Here is an 18,016-nt window from a genome sequence, read left to right as displayed (position 1 = left end):
CCTTGATATAAGCCGGGTCCTGTGAGGAGAATTTATATTTCTTTTCCGTCCTCGGCGTTACTGATCTGCATGTAGCCGGGTCCTTGAAGGCCTCCTTCCCCTGGTCTGTGATACTTTTCAGCGTGGGAAGGAATTGGCTTCTTGTCTGTGTGGGGAGCAATGTTTCCAGCAGGAAATCTGCTTTTGGCTTCTCCTCCTCTAGCTTAACCCCATAAGCTGCTGCCGCCTTCCTGAACACCTCGTTGTATGCCCCAATGTCATCTGGTGGCGAAGGCCTCGAAGGATATGTCTCCACCGGCTCCTCCGGGTTTTCGGCCTCGATGACCTGCCAATCCTGGTCTTGGGCCGTCGAGGAACTTGAGCCGTAGCGTGACTGCTGGTTTCCGTAATCACCCTCTGTATAATAGAGGTCCTCTTCGTGCTCCGAGAGCTCCGGAGTTTGGCGGCTATTCGACGTCGAACTCCTCCTGCTCTGTCACCTCAGCGACGGACGTTGCCGGCCTCGAGGGGATCTTGTAACTTCTCATTCTTTCGTCGAAGTCTTTCTTTCTCTGGAGTATGTTCTCCATTTCTGCCTCGAGCTTTTTTTTCTTTCTCAGCATCTCTGCGGCCTGTTCGTCGTCGAGCGCTTCGGCCGCTCTCTTCGGCGGCGAAGCTTTCTTCAGCTCCTTTTCCTTCGAAGTCGAAGACCCCTTTTCGGGGGCTTGCTTCAACGACCTTTGCTTTTCGCTGGTCTTCGGGAGTCCTTGTCGAAGGATCCGCTGGGCTCTTTTTCGGAGGATGCAGCTTCGGCAGTCGAACTTTTCGGCGCCGGTGCTCCTTTCGAGGCTTTGGACCCTGCCTTTCGAGAGTCTGCCTCTGGCTTTCGAGGCCCTGTGGGAGTTTTCGGGGTCGTAGACTCTCCTACCTTGTCAGGCGTTTTCTGATCGGTCTCTGCAACCGTGAAATCATCTGGACCTTCGGCGATGTTGTCGTTGGAGAGGCCCAGTTCGTAAAGCGTCGGGGCCTAGCCCTTGCCCTGCATCGTGTGATGAGCTATCCACCGTTTCTCTCGAACTCGGAGTGTCTTCGGCTTGAAGACGGAGCAGGCGTTGCAGTCTCTGCTCTCGTGATCGATAGGCAGGCAGAGGTTGCAAACCGGGTGCTGGTCCTTCTGCGCGAACTTGTGGTGGCAGTTTTTGCAAAATTCGCATTGTACATCCCTGCGCTCAGGGGGCCCCCTGTATGCACATTCCTCCAAGGACGTCGAAGATCTTGATGTTCTTCTCTTCCTTCGTCGTCTCCACTCTGATGGTCCTCTTCTCTCAATCTTTTCCGGTCTTTATTATCGAATAGTGGTTTAATTTCCTCATTTTTCCCTCCAAAACTTCTGGAGCTTCACACGACGATCCAGACCCAACAGCGGAAAAAAGAATCTGAAGATGGCGCCCAAGGGTGGTAGCTTCTGCCGGAAGCATGCCGACGTCACCGAAGGTACACCAGAAGGTGGGACGTCGACGTCCACCTGGGCTAAAAAACATAATTAAAAAGAGAAAAAAAAAAGGCTACGATTTCGGGCCCAACCAACAGATTGCGGAATATGCACAGCATAGTGAATCCAGAAAGATTCACGCTGCAAAACTACACCTTCTGTAGTAGGGGATCTCTGTGTATAGTCATAATCTAGTGAATAGAATGGCAAGCCCATCCCCACACCAAAGCGGCGGTGTAGAGAAGAAAAATAACACCACTACTGTGCGAACAGATTTCGCAGCGAAGCCTGCCCAACCTGAGCATCTGCCCTGGCATCAGTGTCCAGACAGTAATGCTTAGCAAAGGTATGAGCCGACTTCCAAGTGGCCGCCTTGCAGATCTCTGCAATCGGAACATTACGGAGCAAAGCTGTCGTGGCAGCTTTTCCCCTGGTGGAATGAGCCTTAGGTTTACCCCCTAAGGTCTTATTAGCTTTTTGGTAACTCAACTGTATGCAGAACATAATCCACCTAGAGATGGACTGCTTAGAGGTAGCAAGACCCGTCCTGACCGATCCATAATTGACAAATAATTGGTCTGACCTACGTATATCTTAGGTTTTATCCAGATAAAATTTCAACACCCTTTTAACATCCAGGGAATGTAGAGACCTCTCCGCTGGAGATGAAGGATTCTGAAAAAACGTAGGCAAAGTTATAGTCTGGTTGACATGAAAATCAGAAATAACCTTGGGAAGAAATTTAGGGAGAGTACGCATAACAACCTTAGCAGCATGAAATACAGTATAAGGTTCTTGGCAACACACTGCCTGAATTTCATTCACCCTGCGGGCCGATGTAATGGCCACGAGGAACGCCGCCTTCCAGGACAGGTGCTGCAACGAAGCCTTATGAATAGTTTCAAAAGGCTCCTTCCTCAGTCTGGACAGCACCACATTCAATTCCCATGAAGGCGAAGGAAGCCTGACAGGAGGGAAAACTTTCTTCAAGCCTTCCAAAAAATCTTTGATCACAGGGATCTGGAAGAAGGAAGTCTGTGAAGGGCATTTCCTGTAGGCAGTCAATGCAGCAATATGAACCTTAATGGAATGAACATTAAGGCCAGACTGCGCCAAATGTAGAAGGTAAGGAAGGATGACGTCTTCCTTGCACGTCGTTGGGTCATAGTTCTTGGACTGACACCAGATACAGAACCTCTTCCACTTGTAAGCATAGGAAGTCCGAGTGGAAGGTCTCTTAGACTCCTTCAGTATGTCCATGCAATCATCGGGCAGATTCATATGGCCATATTGCACTATCTCAGGAGCCATGCCGCCAAACTCAAAGACTAGAGGTTGGGGTGCAACAACTGCCCCCCCCCCCCCCGAACTTCGTGAGAAGGTCCGGCCTGCACGGCAGCCGAATGTGAGGAAGGAGAGACCGGTGAAGCAGGTCCGTGAACCACCACTGTCTGGGCCATTCCGGGGCAATGAGTATCATCCGAGCCCTGGATCGGGCCAGGTTGATGAGTACCGCCGGAATCAGGGGAATGGGTGGAAAAGGGTACAGAAAGCTGTTCAGCCAGTTGATCCATAACGCATTCCCCAGCGTCCCTTGCTGGTAGTACCTGGAGGCGAAGTCTCGGCATTTGCTGTTTTCGGCGGTGGCGAAAAGATCTACGTCTGGAGTCCCCCACCTTGCCAAGACTTCTCCTAGTACTTCGTCGTTTATGACCCATTCGTGCCTTTCCTGAATCAGTCTGCTCAGTGCGTCCGCCTGACCATTCTGCACACCTGGCAGATGGGTAGCAGTTATCGTCAGTCCTCTGGCCAGAAGCCAGTGCCAGATCGCCTGCGCCTCCTGCGACAGATTGCGTGATCTCGAACCCCCCTGCTTGTTACATTGTGGTCGTATTGTCCATCAGTACAAGCAGAGAGTTGTTCTGAAAGGACGGAAGAAAGGCCTTCAGTGCCAAGTGAACCGCTCTGAGTTCCAGGAAATTGATGTGATATGTGGCCTCCATCAGGGACCACGTTCCTTGAATCTGTAGGTTTCCGGAGTGCACTCCCCACCAGTGGAGAGAAGCATCCGTCACAACAGTCTGCATGGGAATGTCCTTGTGGAAGGGAACCCCTCTGAGGAGACTCTCTGCTGAATACCACCACTTCAGTGACTGAAGAGCATGCTGAGACAGTCGTATCCAGTCGTCCCAAGATCCTTTCCTCTGATCCCACTGGTCCTCCAAGCTCTCCTGCAGCGGTCTCATGTGCAGCCGTGCGTGTGGCGTCAGGAAGATACATGAGGCCATCGATCCCAGTAGAGAAGACACCGTCCTCACTCTAGTAGATGGAGCGGTCATAAGAGCCTGAGCCTTCCGAAGGAGTGATAATCGTCGCTCTTCCGAAGGAGACAAGCTTGCTGACAGCGTATTGATGGAGGCTCCCAAGTACTGTATGCATTGGAAGGGAGCCTGGACAGACTTGGACATGTTGATGTGCAACCCCAGCTTGTTCAAGAGAACGCACGTCTTCTAGAAGTGTGCTCGAGCTTCCGAGAAGGAGGATGCCTTGATCAACCAATCGTCCAGGTACGGGTAGACAAACACCTTGTTCTTCCGTAGGTGTGCTGCTACCACCGCCATGCACTTAGAGAATGTTCTCGGCGCAGACTTTAGTCCGAATGGGAGTACTGTGTATTGATGATTGGCGCCGACTTTGGAACCGCAGGAACTTCCTGTGTTTGCATGTAATGGGCACATGGAAGTACGCATCCTGTAGGTCTATAGCACATAGCCAGTCTCCCTGTTGCAAATGAGGATAAATCTGATGCAACGACAGCATGCAAAACTTTTCCCTGCGAATCCATCTGTTTGCCTGTCGCACGTCTAGAATGGGCCTGAACTCGTTCTTGTCCTTCTTGCGAACCAGGAAGAACCGGGAGTACAGACCTCTTCCTCTCTGAGACAGAGGTACGTCTTCTATCGCCCTTTTCCTTAACAAGATATATGCCTCCGCCTGGAGCTCGCGCTGCTGAAACTGCGAGCTGACTGGTGGAATTGCTGGAGGCGGGCTGGTGAACCGAAGACTGTATCCATTGCAAACAATATTCAGCACCCACTTGTCCTGAATCATTTTTCTCCACTCTGCCAGAAAAAATTGAATGCTTCCCCCTACCAGAGTGGGTAACAGATCCATGGGAAGTAAGCGCTCAGGGCCTAGACCCGGCCGGGCCTTTGGTCACTGGTGTCGACTGTTGGCCTCATCTGCCCTTCGGGCGTTTCTGGAACGGCTTACGGAACTGTTGTTGCTGTGACTGTCCCGAAGCTTGGCCATGTCCTCTGCCCTGCCCACCGATCGCCGTTGGAATGGGCGGTATGATTTCTTCGCTTCTTTGGGCTTCTCTAGACCCACAGCCGTGAGTGTTTCGGCCTTCATGCGGGCCATTTCGTCATCCGCATGCTTCCCAAATAGGGTTTCGCCAGAGAATGGAAGATTGGCCACCCTTTGCTGTGCGTCTGGTTTCAGTGACGTACGGTGGAGTCAGGCGTGTCGCCGCTGGTTAATCCCATGGCAAAAGCCATGTGCCGCCAAGAGGGATGAATCTGCTGCAGCGCTGATAATTTGATTCGCTACCAGTATCCCTTCGTTTAGCACTTCCTGGAAATCTTCCCGCGAGGCAAGTGTTCCGCAAACTGCTGGAGGGAGTCCCAGAGGGCGCGGTCGTAGCGTCCCAACAAAGCCGTGGCACTCGCAGCCTTCATAGAGTTTGCCGAAGTTCCACATACTTTCCTTCCAGCTGAATCCATCCATCTAGACTCTTTGTTTGCGTGGACTGTTGATGACTGGGTGGTGGCATGCTGTTTGCGGGCCGCCGTCACAATCACAGAATCCGGAGGAGGTTCCACTCTTAGAAAAGCCGGATCCGAATCGGAAGCCCGGTATTTTTTCTGCAATCTCAATGGGGCCGCCTTAGTCACCGCAGGGGTGAGGAAAAGGTCCATGGCCGGTTCCTCCAGGCCCGGCACCAGAGGTAGTAGTGGACGAGACAGGTGTTTCTGGTGCAGTGTCTCGAAAATGACTGATGTCTTAGGCGTGTGCACCGTCAAGGATATGCCCAATTTGGCAGCGCCTCTCAATAGGACATCATGGAACGCCACCAGGTCATCAACCGGCGATACCCTTGTGTCCAGCGATCGTGTGAGAGCAAGATCTGTGCCTCCTATGGCGGCGTCTCGACCGCGTGGAAGACCTGTTGCACGATCGCTCCCTCCTCCGGGAGCGAGAGGGTGACCTCCCAGGCCGTGGGCGCTACGTAGGTTTCCGTGGAGGAGTCTTCCGAGGCTTATCCTGGGGTCGTGGTTCAGGAGTCACATTAGGTAGTGTAGGAAGAGGAGGTAGTGACACCGATCTCGGCGGAGGGACAGGGGGTTTTTCCGCCCGATGGGCGGGAGCGGTGGTGGTGGTGGCGGTCCTGAGGGAGGAAGTGGTGGTAGAGGAGTGTTGACGGGAGGATTCTCCTTTGGTATAGGGGGAGGAGGCGTCTTCGGCCGAGGTGGTGTATATACCACCGAGTACACCGAGCCTGGTGACTTCTTCGGGGGAGGGGACTGCGAACCAGCCCCTCCAGTATGTGATCGCCGCCTCCGGCACCCTCCACCAGACTCAGCGTAACTTCTGACGCCAGAACTTACTCTGCGCCGTTTTGGGGAGTGAGAACGACTCCTCGGCGCTGACCTTTCTCCTAGACTCCGAAGGTCGTTTTTCCGGTGTCTGATGTCGCCTCCACGACTAAGGCGTCGAACGCCACCTCCACATAGTCGACCGTTCCATTCTTGACGACGAGCGTCGGCTCTTCCTCGACGCAGTCCTCTTCCTCGAGGTCCTCAATGCCGAGGATCCCCTCGACGCCGAAAGTCTTCGACGGCATCGCCTCGACGACGAGCGCCGACGCCTGTGACTTCTCCTTCGACGTTGATAGCTAGACGTTGACGACGAAGACACCGTAGACAGTGCTTTCGACGGAGGCCTAACCAGGCTCCTAGATGTCAAATCTTCACGCCTTCTCGACCCTGAGCGCTGGGGAGAAGGGGAACACACCGCCGTCATCCCTCTCAACGTCCGTTCGCTGGTCTTCCTGCCTCTGGGGAGACCCCCCCCAGAGGCCTCGGCAGAGGGAGCCTTCCCCGCCTGCCCAGGCCCACCTGCAGCCTGCAGTCATCTCTCTTCCAGGCCTTGGAGCCTAATCTTCAGCCTTTTCCTCAGGGTCCTTGCTGAGAGGTTCTGGCAGATGTCACAGTCTTCAGGGACATGTGCCTCAGGGAGACAAATAATGCAGACGTCGTGTGGATCAGTCTTGGCTTTCTTCCTTCCACATGCTGGTCATTTGTCGAAAAGAGCAGGCATTTTAGAGCCCTAAAAAGCCTGACAAACACACAGGAGAGAAGGGAAACACCAAGAATATCTACTGCAAACACTTATCAAAAAGTGAACTTAAATCCAATATAAACCCTTGAAAAAAAGGGAGCGCTCAATGCCAGGGTCCTGTTAGCAGGAGCCGGAAAAAAGAAGTGAAAGTAAAAGGGACCTGCTGTGCATTCTGGGATACTGTGAGAAAGTTCTGGAAAGTTCTCTTAAAGGCACAGTATCCTATTTAAGCCACATAAAGGCAGCATATGGGGCTTGTCTGTCCATGCCTTTCTCTCTATCATTCCAGAGTCTTTTACTGGTAGAGGCAAGTTTCTCTATGGAAGAAACTGGGCAGGCTGTGTTGTGTGTGGTTTTGTTTGGTGGAATTTCTAGTTGAAGTACTGGACAGTGTATCCTGTGGATATAGGCTGCATTATTGGTCTTTAAATTCTCTCGTAAGTGTCTTTGCAGTTTCTGCATAATTTGACAATTTAAGAGATTATTTTTGATTGCCGGGGTCCACGCACATGGGCGGGACTATTCACTAGATTAGGACTATTCACAGAGATCCCCTACTACAGAACAGACAGAATTCAATAAATTGAATCCATGAGACCAGACCAAGCCTACTGGGGTTACATAGCTCTTTGACAGGGATGGGTTGTGTTATATTAGTTGTGACCCCTGCTTGTGCTTCTTGTGCGGAAGCAAATCCACGCCGCTGGGCCCTTTGTCGGCTGGCAGACAACTCCTTTTGGTTCCCAAAGACATTAGATTGGGTGACTTGCGAGAAGATAATTGGCTGGTATCTATCATTTGCCGCAACTATCTGAGTGCTGTAGAAGCTCGCCCTATATGATGTAGTGCATGCAAAATTAGCTTGGTGTTCGAGTCGTTAATTAGTTGCTATGATAGAGTCTGAGCTTGGGAGGGCATCTGAGTGGTGGACAAAAGGCAACAATGTAAGTTGAGGGGGTTGATACTTAAGCTAGATGCCAGTTGAGAGTAGGAGAGCTCGATCTAGCTGCTAGAGCTATCAGGTTGTGGGCAACCTTTCCATCTGCCAAAAGCAATTCTATACAGTGTCTGGGTGTTAGGGAGAGGAAGCCTTTCGGCTTGCAAGACATCCTCCTGTATAACTGAACAACAACCCCTTACATAACATATCCAGCGGATGGTTTTATTGGTTAGAGTCCTCCCCTTTGTCTTTACCATCGAAAGGAACTTTGGGCACATTAATCATATAGGTAAACTTGGGAGGCAACACAGTTTGTTTGCAGCAATCAATAAGGGTTGCTTGGGGGGGTTGTCTGTAATAGAAGATTACAAAAGGTGGTCAGGGGTAGAAACAATACCCCAATGTACAGGTTTGCCTTTGTTAAATAGTGTCCATGGACTTCAAAAGTATTTTATTTGTATAGTTAATGAAGTTCCCTAACAGGCTTCATAAGGATTAGTTACTTACCTGTAATCCTAGTTTTCTTCCAGGGGTATCCTCATCAAAGTCATAAGCATTAGAATATTCCCGCGCATGGGCGGGAATATTCTAATGATTATGACTATTGATGAGGATCCCCTGGAAGAGAAACACAAATCTGTTCACGGTCCTTCATAGCTTAGTCAGGGAAATGTGGACCTAATGCATTTTGGGCAGAAACTGCCCTTCCTCAGGGGTAACTGCACTATATTGATCAGTGACACAGCAGTGGTGACTTCTCTGAAATCACTTAGCAGACACTGCCCGTCCTCGGGAATAGTCTGACGGTACGGGGTTCTAGCTTTCACATAAAAGAGCAACAAAAGTGTCAACCAATTTAGAATTGTGCTTTGAATGTGCTCTTTTCAACTTGGGTCATGTATTGCCATATTATCATTTTGCTTTTATAGGAATTGTATATGCTTTATTTGTACTTTTATGGAATCTATTGATCAAATAAAGGAAATATTCTATAGAATACTCAAATCGACGCAACTCAACCAGACAACACCAGTGGTGTGTGAATATGATACAGCAAGGTTTTGTAAAAGCACTAGACAAAGTACCTTGGAGACCAGAGTATCCACCGATTCAGCTCAATTTCATGGTATTTCATCAGGTTAAGTAACACTGAACATGGAAGCGTACACCGTACCTGTAGCCCCAGCCTGCGTGATGATCGCAGACATTGGAATAGTTTTAATTATTGTTGTTGTTCCTGGCTTGGTAGTATTGGGGGAGACACTGCTGATTCCCAGGATGGTGGGCTTTGTGCCAGTGCCAGCCTGACTTGTAGTGAGAATGGTTGTGGGCTTCCCATCTGCTGAGGTCACCAGCTTCAAGATGGTTCCAGCAGGTAGACCCCCTTTGGTCTGATATGAAGAAACAAAAAATAAAGTGAGGCACAGAGGCAGGAAAACACAGATACCTGAATCAGGCAAGCTTTGCATAAACAGTGGAGAGAATATGTACTTCAGTGGCAGATTGCTGTTCTGCACTGCAGAAGGGACTTTTCCATCAGACTGATCTCTTCAAATGTCTAGGACTACCCAAACCTAAAACAAATATTTCAGCCACTGGTCCAACTAGTACCTTCGTGAAGAGCAACTATTGGATAATTGAACAACCAGGCAAATGTTATGAACGCACCTGAATGATCTGAGTGAGAGGTCCAGATGACGCCTGTCCTGTGATAGCTGATGACTGAACTGGCTTGGTCTGGACGACTGACATCATCTTACCCAGGTTGGAAATCTAAAGACGAGATCATGCATGTTATGCCTATAGTGGAGGGCAAGCATATATTTCACACTGAACACTTCACCCTTAAAACTAGTTGTATATTCTCAGCCATGTAAGCAACAGTGCATTTTCAGTGAAATAAAGTCTTCTGAATAGTCACTTGGTATCGTAGCGCTATTGTGCTCATTGCTGCCATTAACCGATTTGCGCATTGCCCTCATTGCCTGTATTATCATTTGTGGCTGACTGGTATCGTAGCGCTTTATTGCATTGCCCTCATTGCTTGTATTATTGTTTGTGGCTGACATCGTAGCGCTATATTTCATTGCTCGCACTGCTTTTGTAATCATTTGTGCCGGTGCCTCTGCCCACATCTTAGCGACATCCCAGACTGTGCCCCAATCTCGTCCTGTTTCACTTTCATTTTTGCTGCCACCTTGTTGTTGTGCCTCCTAGCCCGTCTCTCCACCCCGCTCCCGCCTCCCAGCTGCTCCTCCCTTGCTTCGCCCCCCTCCACTCTCCACTTATGACAGATGCATTTGCGCGCAGTGTCCGCGCGCAGTGTCCACGCGCAGTGTCCACGCGCAGTGTCCACGCGCAGTGTCCACGCGCAGTGTCCACGCGCAGTGTCCACGCGCAGCGTGGACGTGCCAAAGGTGCGCCCGGACCGCACCCAGCGCCAGAGCCCCTGGTCCCCGCACAATCCACTCCACCCGCATAACGTACGGCGCCGCAACCCTCTCTGCACTCAACACAGGGCGTCTCCCAGACTGCTACCAAGCCGCAAACGCCAAACAGAACTCAGACAGTAACCACCTGAAGTGCATCCTGCTCAACACCCGCTCGGTCCACAAACACGCCACTGAACTATGGAACTTACTAGACACCGCATCGCCGGACGTCGCCTTTCTCACAGAAACCTGGATGATGAACTCATCAGCGCCCGACATCGCCATACCCATCCCGGACAGCTACAAGATCTTCCGAAAGGACAGCACCAACCAAACAGGAGGAGGCATCGCCATCGTCCATAAAAACACCATCTGCATCACGACCAGTTCCGACGACAACCTCGCAACCGCCGAACACCTTCACTTCCAGATTCACACCGACCCTAAGACCACACTCAGAGGCACCCTCATCTACAGACCCCCAGGACCCCGCACACAATTCAGCGAAGACATTGCAGACTTCATCAGCCCACACGCCCTCCCCTCCGAGGACTACATTCTACTAGGAGACCTCAACTTCCACCTAGAAAAGAACAGCAACACCACCACCCTTCTAGACAACCTCGCCAATCTCGGACTCAAACAACTGGTAAACACCCCCACCCACTACGCCGGACACACGCTCGACCTCATCTTCTCTTCCAGCAAGTACATCTCCTTCAATCACGCCACAGGACTCCATTGGACGGACCACAGCTGCGTTTACTTCAACTACAAAAAAAACACGACCCACCACCACCCACAACCAATCCCCCGCCGAAACTGGAACAAAATTACCACCGACCAGCTCTTCACATCGCTTTAATCAAAACCCTACCGCCAAATCATTGGACCCAAATCAAGCAGCCATCAACCTCACAATGGATAACTCACTGCGCAGACAAATTAGCACCCTTGAAAAACCATCTAACCAAGCAAGGTAGCAAAAAAGCCCCCTGGTTCAATGACTACCTTAAGAAATCCAAAAAGATCTGCTGCACCCTCGAGAAAGCCTCGCGAAAAAACCCAACCAATGACAACATGACCACCTTCAAGAACGCCACCCGCAAACACCACCAGCTGATCCGATCCACCAAGAAATCAGCATTTAAGGATCGACTCGACAACAATGCCAACAGCAAGGAACTATTCAACATCGTCAAAGAATTTACCAACCCCACCGCCGACACCAACAACATCACTCCATCTCAAGACCTCTGCGACTCTCTAGCCTCATTCCTCCACAACAAAATCGCTGACATACATAACAGCTTTGGCGACCAGTCCACCCCCCTCACCTCCAAACCAAAGCCCCCCCCTCTGACATCCTTTGCGCCTGGGACCCAATCAGCACTGAAGACACCATCCGCTTGATGAACACCATCCACTCCGGATCGCCAAGTGACCCATGTCCCCACCACATCTTCAACAAAGCAGACTCCATCATCGCACCCCATCTCCGAGATGTCATCAACTGCTCCCTCAACACTGCTACCTTCCCGGAAAGCTGGAAACATGCCGAACTCAGCGCTCTCCTGAAGAAACCCACAGCAGACCCCACCGAACTTAAGAACTACCGCCCCATTTCGCTCCTCCCATTCCCTGCCAAAGTCATTGAGAAAACAGTCAATCAGCTCGCCGCCTTCCTCGAATCTAACGGCTCCCTCGACCCCATCACAGTCCGGCTTGCGAGCCAAACACAGCACCGAGACTGCCCTCATCGCAGCCACAGACGACATTCGAACAGTACTGGACAATGGAGAAACAGCTGCCCTCATCCTACTGGACCTCTTCGCAGCCTTCGACACAGTCTGCCATGGCACCCTGATACAACGCTTCAGCAACGTCGGGATACAAGGAAAAGCACTGGACTAGATCATCTCATTCCTCGCCGGAAGAACCCAGAAAGTTCGCCTCCCCCCTTTCAGATCAGAGGCCACTGAAGTCATCTGCGGCGTACCACAAGGATCTTTGCTCAGTCCCACCCTCTTTAACGTATACACGAGTCCCCTCGCATCCATCGCGCGCCAACACAACCTCAACATCATCTCCTACGCAGACGACACCCAGCTGATCCTCTCCCTCACCAAAGACCCAAACACCGCCAAAACCAACCTACACGAAGGGATGCAAGAAGTAGCAGAGTGGATGAAGAACAGCAGTTTAAAACTGAATTCAGACAAAACGGAAATCCTCATCTTAGGATCATCCCCCTCCGATTGAGACGTCATGGTGGCCACCGGCCCTGGGCATCGCACCCAAACAAACGGACCACGCACGTAACCTGGGCTTCATCCTGGACTCCTCCCTCTCGATGACCAGACAAGTCAACGCCATCTCATCATCATGCTTTAACATCCTACGTATGCTCAAAAAACTCTCCCCACCGAAACAAGCACTTGTCACAAGCAGACTGGACTACGGAAACACCCTTTACGCCGGAACAGCCAAATTACAGAAAAAACTCCAACGCATTCAGAACGCCTCAGCCAGACTTATCCTAGACATCCCCCGCCAAGCTCACATATCCGGTCACCTGAAAGACCTCCACTGGCTCCCCGTCAACAAGAGAATAACTTTCCGTCTACTCACCCACGCACACAAAGCCCTCTACGACCTAGGACCCAAATACCTCAACACGCGCCTGACCTTCTACACCCCCACCCGCCAACTACGATCGTCCAATCAAGCCCTCGCCGCGATTCCACGCATCCAAAGATCCACCATGGGAGGAAGATCCTTCTCCTACTTAGCGGCCAAGACCTGGAACTCTCTCCCCACCCACCTCCGCCTTACACAGAACCACCTCTCCTTCAGAAAACAACTCAAAACTTGGATATTCGATAAGTAACGCTTCTCCCCTCCCCCACCCCCCCAAGCGCCTTGAGACCCTCTGGGTGAGTAGTGCGCTATACAAATTCTAACTTGACTACTGCTGGATAACTGCCTTGAACTTGGTATCCATCTTCAAATTGACTGGAACACTTACCACTCCTCTATAGTCAGTCTTTACCCAAAACAAGCATTACAACTTTCCTTCCAATGGTTGCCCACTTATAAAGCACAGCCTAGCACACATGGAAGTGGTCCTACAAAGGATAATAGGAATACTACAAACATGCGTCTTACCAGTGCACTGCCTCCAGGGACGGAGATGGGGCTCTTCACCAAAGTGATGGTTTTAGTGACCCCACCCACCATGGTAGTCACCACTTGAGCCTGCTGTGCCACAGTCACCGCTCCAGACTTATGGACAGTGATGATGGGCCGGGACTGCGTGTTGGCAGCAGAAGAGACGGAGGTGCCAACCTGGGCAGCAGCAGTCTTCAGCATCCGGGTGGCTGGGTTGCTCACCTATTAAAAAAATAATAACAATTCCAGCTGGCCCATTCCAGACAGCATGACTAATACATACACAGTCCTTTCAAGCCACGCTGAAAATAAAAATAAAAAGACACCTTTTGGACAATACTAATCCACAAGTGCCCCACTTCACAAGCCATCTAGCACGGCTCATCTTCGCAACTTCTAAACAGGGGTGAAATAAAAGGAACTTGTTACTTACCCTGAGAGCATATAGGTTTGGGACATGTAGATTCACATGCTTTGCATACTACTGCTATCTAGAGTTGGGTCCGAATGTGTGCAAGTTGTTTTTTCCCAAAGAAGTCTTTTTAGTCACGAGGTAGAGCGACCTCAGTGATAACGTGCATAGGCATCGACTCCATTGTTAGATTGTTTTCCCGCAGGCGGTTGAGAATGGAGTGTAACCTATGTGTAAGTAAAGAGAAGTCCATGTGTACAAGTAGTAAACTAACAGCCACAGGTGTCCAGGGAGGACGGTGGGCACACAAATCTACAGCACTACAGGACACGAACAGATGCTTACAGGGTAAGTAATATTCTGTTCGAGGCATGTGTGGCTGTAGATGGACATGCCTTGCATAACCTGTAAAGCAATCTTCCTATGAAGCCATAGCTAAACTGTGGGTTTTGCTGTGGTTTGAAAAAGTGTACCTAGCACAACCTGCTAAAACATTCACACAATTGTTTAGTGAAAGTGTGTGGTGCAGACTGTGTAGCTGCTTTGCATAGGTCAGCTATTGGATTGTTTTTATGTGTAGTGTGCAAGTTCTATCAATGCAGAACATTACCGCTCTTTTGACATTTAATGTGTGGGGAGCTCTGTCCACAATTTCGTCTGATGAAAGCGGGAGAAAGCTTTTAGGAGAAATTTAGGGTTGGTGAAGAGGATCATCCTGTCTCTGTGGAACTGGAAGAAAAGCTACTTTAGGGTTAATGCTTGGAGCGCACTAATGTGTTTATGTGAAGCAATGGCAATCAAAAATGCCACCTTCCAAGATTAAAACTGCAGAGGCAATTATGCATGGTATCAAATGGAGGTACCAGGAGGGGACTAAGAAAAATGTTAAGGTTCCACAAGGGTTCAGGTGGAAACAGTGGTGGAATTACAGGGCAGCTGACTTCGGAGCACATGGCTCACGGTTCGATCCCCGGCTCCGGCGGCAGCTCAGCACCATGTGACTCTGGGCAATCGCTCACTTAATTTCCACACCTGCCCCCAGCGCCTTGAGTAGTAAGCGCTTTACAAATACGGATTTAAGTTTTTTTACATGAAGGCTGTAAAGACAGGTATTTTGAATAAAGACACGTGATACCCATTTTGTAGATAGGCAGCGACTGCATCAAAGCGCTTGCTCTCAGGCAATCGGGTGTCACTGCTAGATTGAAAAAGCATGCCTAGAAGCAGTACTGACGACAAGCGAGTCTGGTGGTAACCGGCCCCTGATGTAAATGGGATCTTATGGGGAGGCTTTATATTTTGTATCCATCCATGGCGTGATAACTCTAGCCCTAATAGGGTCTTTAAAGAGGTCTTAATTGTCTCAACATACCCTTTAACATAGGGAGATATTGTGTAGCCCTACGTGTGTAGGAAAGAGTATCAAAAACAAAATTTCTTCTGAGGACTCTATTTAGCTATGGTGGAGGGGGATGGGTGCAGAGGGGTCTCAAAAGTATCTTTGAACCCTCCCCCCCTCCCCCATGCCCAGCTGCGTCATCCTGTGAACAACCTTCATACAACTGGATACGAAGAACGGACTACGCGATCGAGAACAATACTGACGAATGGAATAGAGTTATACGAACCAAAAAGGAGCACCTTGACTGTGTCGAACATCTTGCACATATCCAGACCAACAACTAGATGGGAGTATGCAAAGTATGTGCATCTACAGCCACACGTGTCAAACAGCCTCCCCACCCCCAATAATTGTGGCAAATAGAATAGATGGTTTGTTAAATTATGCGCACCATTTAACCCTTCCACTAAACTCTTGTACACTCAAAAGGTGTGGTTATTGAAGGTATGGTAGATACCATGATAGGAGAGGAGGCCATTTTAACATTGGACGCCAGTGTAGTCCCAGGTGACATAGTGACAGTCTTCACCATGGTGCTGCCAGCAGGAACAGTAATGATGCCAGGGGTAGAGGAAGGTGGGATCTTCTGGGTGGCGGCCGCCGCTGCAGCAAGGGCTGCCATTCCACTCATCTGGGGGCTACTGCCAATAGCCTGCAGGATGGAAACACAGGGGACTGGTGAAGGCTCAAGACTGTACACACAAATAAAAAAACACTCAAAATGGATGGCACTGAATAGTGGATACTGAATGACAATGCAGGACTGAAAATGGCTGCAGGAGACAGAAACAAATCTGATTCCATTGTTAACGGTTCGAAATACAGATGGAATTAGAATGGACTCGAATAGGGCAATGTGCATGCAGGCACTCCATCACACATGCATAACCGTCACTGCCTGCTTAGGATACACACACAGTAGAAGTGATCAGGTTTCTCAGGATAAAGACTTGTATTTCATAACGAACATGCAGTCTGAGACTGGCAGCATCTCAACATATAAATGGGAATTAAAGCCCATATCTCCAGTGGCAGCTACTCCTTTGATACACTCAAGGAATGCTGTTGGAAGAGGGAGAAATGAGAACAGTTTCCTTTACTGTAGCAGTCACACATTTAGGGTGGGTTTTCTTTGTTCTGGTTTTTCTAGAACTGAAGGTGGAGACACAAAAGAAGGACTGGGAGCTCTGCAGTTTTACTGCTCCACGATACCGGTTACGGTGTGGCAGCACATGTGTGCATAAGTAACGCCACAGGCAACAAGTACCTGATGTAAATGGTCAGGTTTGTTCCACAATGCTGGACAATACTAGGCAAAGCAATGTATTAGTCTTTAAATACGCTCTGTGCTATACTACAAAAGTCATCATCCCAAGTCTTTTAAAGACTGCAATTAACTAGTTTTGTTAAACTCACAGTTCCCTGGGCGCTTTGTGCAGGCACAACCATGCGTACTCCGGGAGGGAGGGATGTCACTGTAACTGGTTTACCAAGTTGGTTAGAGGGTCGGACGGTCACGAGAGGTGTGGTCATGGTCTGAGGACCAGTGACTTTCAAAACCGTGGGAACTGTGAAGAAGAAATGGAAAAACAGGAAATAAACCAGAGGAACACAAAATAATAAACAATAATGGGATAAAACGAGGTCAGAGTATTGCAGATTACAGTGGCCTTGTAACCAACAGCACCCGAAATCTCACCCTCCACTCCTTGGTCTCACTGTGTTTTCGTTTGGCTTTAAAACTAATATAAAATATGAAAGTAAGACGCAGAGAAGATTACATTTGTTCTGCCAAGAAAAGCAATGAAAAGGTAGGGCAGTACTAAAAAGATCTTACGGTTAAAGAAACTGCACTGAAATACAACCTCCCAAAATGCAAGTCTACGGTCACAAAAGAGTAGTATGGCTGATGCTGCACTCCTCCTCACGACTTTAATGGCACAAACCAGATTACGGATCAAAGAGACTGCAGCGTAAAAGAGCAGACCAAAAACTTACCTTGGGCCCGGGCTACAGAAACAGGCAAGGGGCTTCCTGGCACTGACGGCATGACTTGGATGGTGGCAGTTGTAGGGGGCAGCGAGGCACCCTGTGGAAGGAGGGTGATGCCAGTTTGCATAGGATGCACGGATGGTGCTGCAGCAGCAGGAGCAGGGCTCTTCGGTGGGTTGACTGGCACAGAAGGAACTGGGTTAACAGTGGGAGACATTGCTGCTGTAGCCGCAGGAATGTCATATTTCTGAAGCTGCAAAAGGTACGTGTCTGCTGTCGGTACAGCCCCCCAGCTGACTTCCAAGGAGTTGGTATTAGCCCGAACCAGCTGAACTCGAACAGGGGGCGGAGGTTTCTCTGTAGGGCAGTAGAAAAATTAAACATATCAAGCTCATTCCAAAGTATATGGAGCACTGCAAATTGATCATAACATATGAAAAAAATAATATTTCGATAAAACAGAGCGCTACATAACAGCACAATTTGATATTAGAGAAACATGCCACAATAAAACAAGTACTCAACCCAAGTTAGCATGGAAGTTTACAACAGGCAGAGTACACCCTGCTTTTCAACAGTGTGTACTTGGGTCTTAAGCAAAATTTTAAATTATTATGTAATAAAAATTTACATTTTAGAGACTCTATCCCAATAGGGAATGGTTACAATTTGGTCAGAATACATAAATATCAAAGGGAGCTAAAAGACAAGCAGGCGAAAACCACAATCAGTGCATGTACCATGAGTGTGAAAATACAACCTTTTATTGGAGAAAGGCTATATGTATGGAATA

General features: G+C 49.5%; 1 protein-coding gene across 1 annotated transcript in view; it reads right to left on the bottom strand.

Annotated features, from left to right (window-relative positions):
• The window catches only part of HCFC1 (host cell factor C1), a 167,512-nt gene that overhangs the window by 77,024 nt on the left and 72,472 nt on the right, over positions 1-18,016 (bottom strand). The window contains exons 8-13 of the mRNA XM_086940255.1: positions 17,230-17,580; positions 16,648-16,799; positions 15,689-15,883; positions 13,415-13,639; positions 9,483-9,587; positions 8,989-9,205 (exon numbers count right to left, since the gene is read on the bottom strand). Of these exons, the coding sequence (XP_086796381.1) occupies positions 8,989-9,205; positions 9,483-9,587; positions 13,415-13,639; positions 15,689-15,883; positions 16,648-16,799; positions 17,230-17,580 (1,245 nt within the window). The remainder of the gene's footprint in view (positions 1-8,988; positions 9,206-9,482; positions 9,588-13,414; positions 13,640-15,688; positions 15,884-16,647; positions 16,800-17,229; positions 17,581-18,016) is intronic.

This window comes from Lissotriton vulgaris, chromosome 10 (assembly GCF_964263255.1).
Source record: "Lissotriton vulgaris chromosome 10, aLisVul1.2, whole genome shotgun sequence".
Taxonomy (NCBI): domain Eukaryota; kingdom Metazoa; phylum Chordata; class Amphibia; order Caudata; family Salamandridae; genus Lissotriton; species Lissotriton vulgaris.
Note: the sequence above shows the minus strand (reverse complement) of the source record. Positions and strands in the feature narration are given on the sequence as shown.